At 42.4% G+C, this 2,098-nt stretch overlaps 1 protein-coding gene across 1 annotated transcript; it reads left to right on the forward strand.

The window, feature by feature from the left end:
• The first annotated feature begins 594 nt into the window (after nucleotides 1-594).
• Nucleotides 595-993, forward strand: LOC143021956 (uncharacterized). Its single transcript, XM_076179878.1, has one exon. It carries the CDS (start codon nucleotides 595-597, stop codon nucleotides 991-993), a length of 399 nt encoding a protein of 132 aa, XP_076035993.1.
• Nucleotides 994-2,098: the final 1,105 nt, after the last annotated feature.

Consider the following 2,098-nt stretch of genomic DNA (forward strand, 5'->3'; position numbering starts at 1 on the left):
CTTTCCCTGTCGAAATTATGATCTAATGTACCTTGGTCAAACCGGCAGGGACTTGAGCATCACGTTATCCGAACACAAAAGATCCATTAGATATGCCCAACAAAGTTCGGCTGTCTTCCAACATGTCAGCAAAAATAAATAAATTAATAAATAAATAAGTAAAAAAAAATTTTTTTTTGACTGGGATATAGCTAAATTAGTTGTGGTTCCAAAGAACGATGGTCTCCGGACATAATCTCGTTTGGTTAACAATCTTCACTCTCCTGACCCCGCTTCCCCCCCCCCTTTCCACCCACCACTCCTCCCCCCTCTTACCTCACACTCCTACCTCTTCTGACCTCGCACATCTCTTCCATCTGTCACTCCCTGAGTTATGGAATGTTGCCCGTCATCTATACATGTTCCTGTCCTTTCTTCATCTTAACAGTATTTAAGTATCATAACAAATCTTGTATCTTGATGGGTGTTGGCAACCCTGCTTTAAGGTAAATAATGTGCCAAGTTTGCATTGCGCAGTTTACGTAGCAAGTCTCGTATGTTATATTTCAGTGTATTACACATTTTGGTCTGCGACGGTTACAAGCTACCGGTGTAATGTGTGATCTCTCAGACTTCAAAAGAGGGCAAATCGTTGGCGCCCAGTTAACGGGAGTGTCGGTGACACAAACAGCTGAACTGTTGAACATTTCACGAGCGACAGTATCCATTGTAATCATAACATACACAAAACATGGGAAAACATCATCGGTGAAGAGGAATAGGGGGCGAAACCCAAAGTTATCCGACAGAGACCGACGAACTTTAAAAATAATTGTGGCTAGACAACATAAAACAACCGCAACAAAAATGACAGCAGAACTCAACACACACCTGAGGAATCCTGTGTCGATAAAAACAGTACGGCGGGAGATCCACAAAGTTAACATTCACCGTAAGGCTACAATTGTAAAACCCCTCATAACGGATACCAACGCTAAGTTGCGAAAGAAGTGATGCCACAAAAATAAAACCTGGACACTTGATGATTAGAAGAATGTGGTATGGTCCGATGAATCAACGTTCACGTTATTCCCTACAAACGGCAGGGTTTATGTATGGAAAACCCAAAAAGACTGCCTACTTCCTACAGTCAAGCATGGGAGAGGGTTCCGTTATGATTAGGGCGGCTATATCGTGGTATTCAGCTGGTCCTCTTGTTCACATCACAGCCCAGGTGACTGTGAATGAATATCTCGACATCCTCAATATTGAGGTTCTTACAATGATGAGCGTCTTGCTGCCAGACACAGCCATATTCCAAGACAATAATGCGCCTATACACACAGCCAAAAAGGTTCAGTCTTGGTTCGTAGAGCATCAGAATACCATCAAACATCTTCCCTGGCCTGCACAATTGCCAGACTATAACATAATTTAACTTTTATGGGGAGTTTTAGAGCAGAGATTGAGGAGCAGATTTCCACCACCAACATAGATACAGCAATTGGAATATGTTTTGGTACAACAATGGGACAACATTCCGTTGGAAACTATTCGGACACTCTACGAATCCATACCGCGAAGGGTCGCAGCTGTTCTACAGGCAAATAGTGACCAAACACAGTAGGAATAAATAAATATTGTATATTTGGCAGATGTTGATTTTATTTTGTCCAACCCCTTCATATATATCTTACATCTTCTTATGGCGGTCCATCATTGTTAATGACGACGCTGTTCTGCATCCGTTTGTGAAGATGATGAGTTGGTGAAGACGATGAATTTTAACGATTGTGTCGTTCATGCCATCGTAGGTAGCTTTTGATTCCAATGCGGGAGCCACAAATTTCATTGCATTTGTGGCAAAGGTGTTCTTCGCGAGGAGTTGGTTGGGCTCCAGCCATACGTTGGTGACATTTAGAGCGATTTTCGGCTCTCTTTCGTGAAGCTTTGATTGCAAGTCTGTTAGTACCACTCGTACATACTGTCCTCCAAGTTTGTCTGTCTACTGCTAGTGTCTCAAGCTCATTTGGATTTATATGCATTTTATGAGTAGGTCTTTACAGTGATCTTTGTATCTCTTCTTGGGGCCTCCTACGCTTCTGCTTCCTGAGGATAG

This window comes from Oratosquilla oratoria, chromosome 43 (assembly GCF_046742065.1).
Source record: "Oratosquilla oratoria isolate Oo_2021 chromosome 43, ASM4674206v1, whole genome shotgun sequence".
NCBI classification, from domain to species: domain Eukaryota; kingdom Metazoa; phylum Arthropoda; class Malacostraca; order Stomatopoda; family Squillidae; genus Oratosquilla; species Oratosquilla oratoria.

Excerpts from the sequence above, each read along its gene's own strand:
- LOC143021956 (XM_076179878.1), top strand. The coding sequence starts at position 595 with ATGTGTGATCTCTCAGACTTCAAAAGAGGGCAAATCGTTGGCGCCCAG.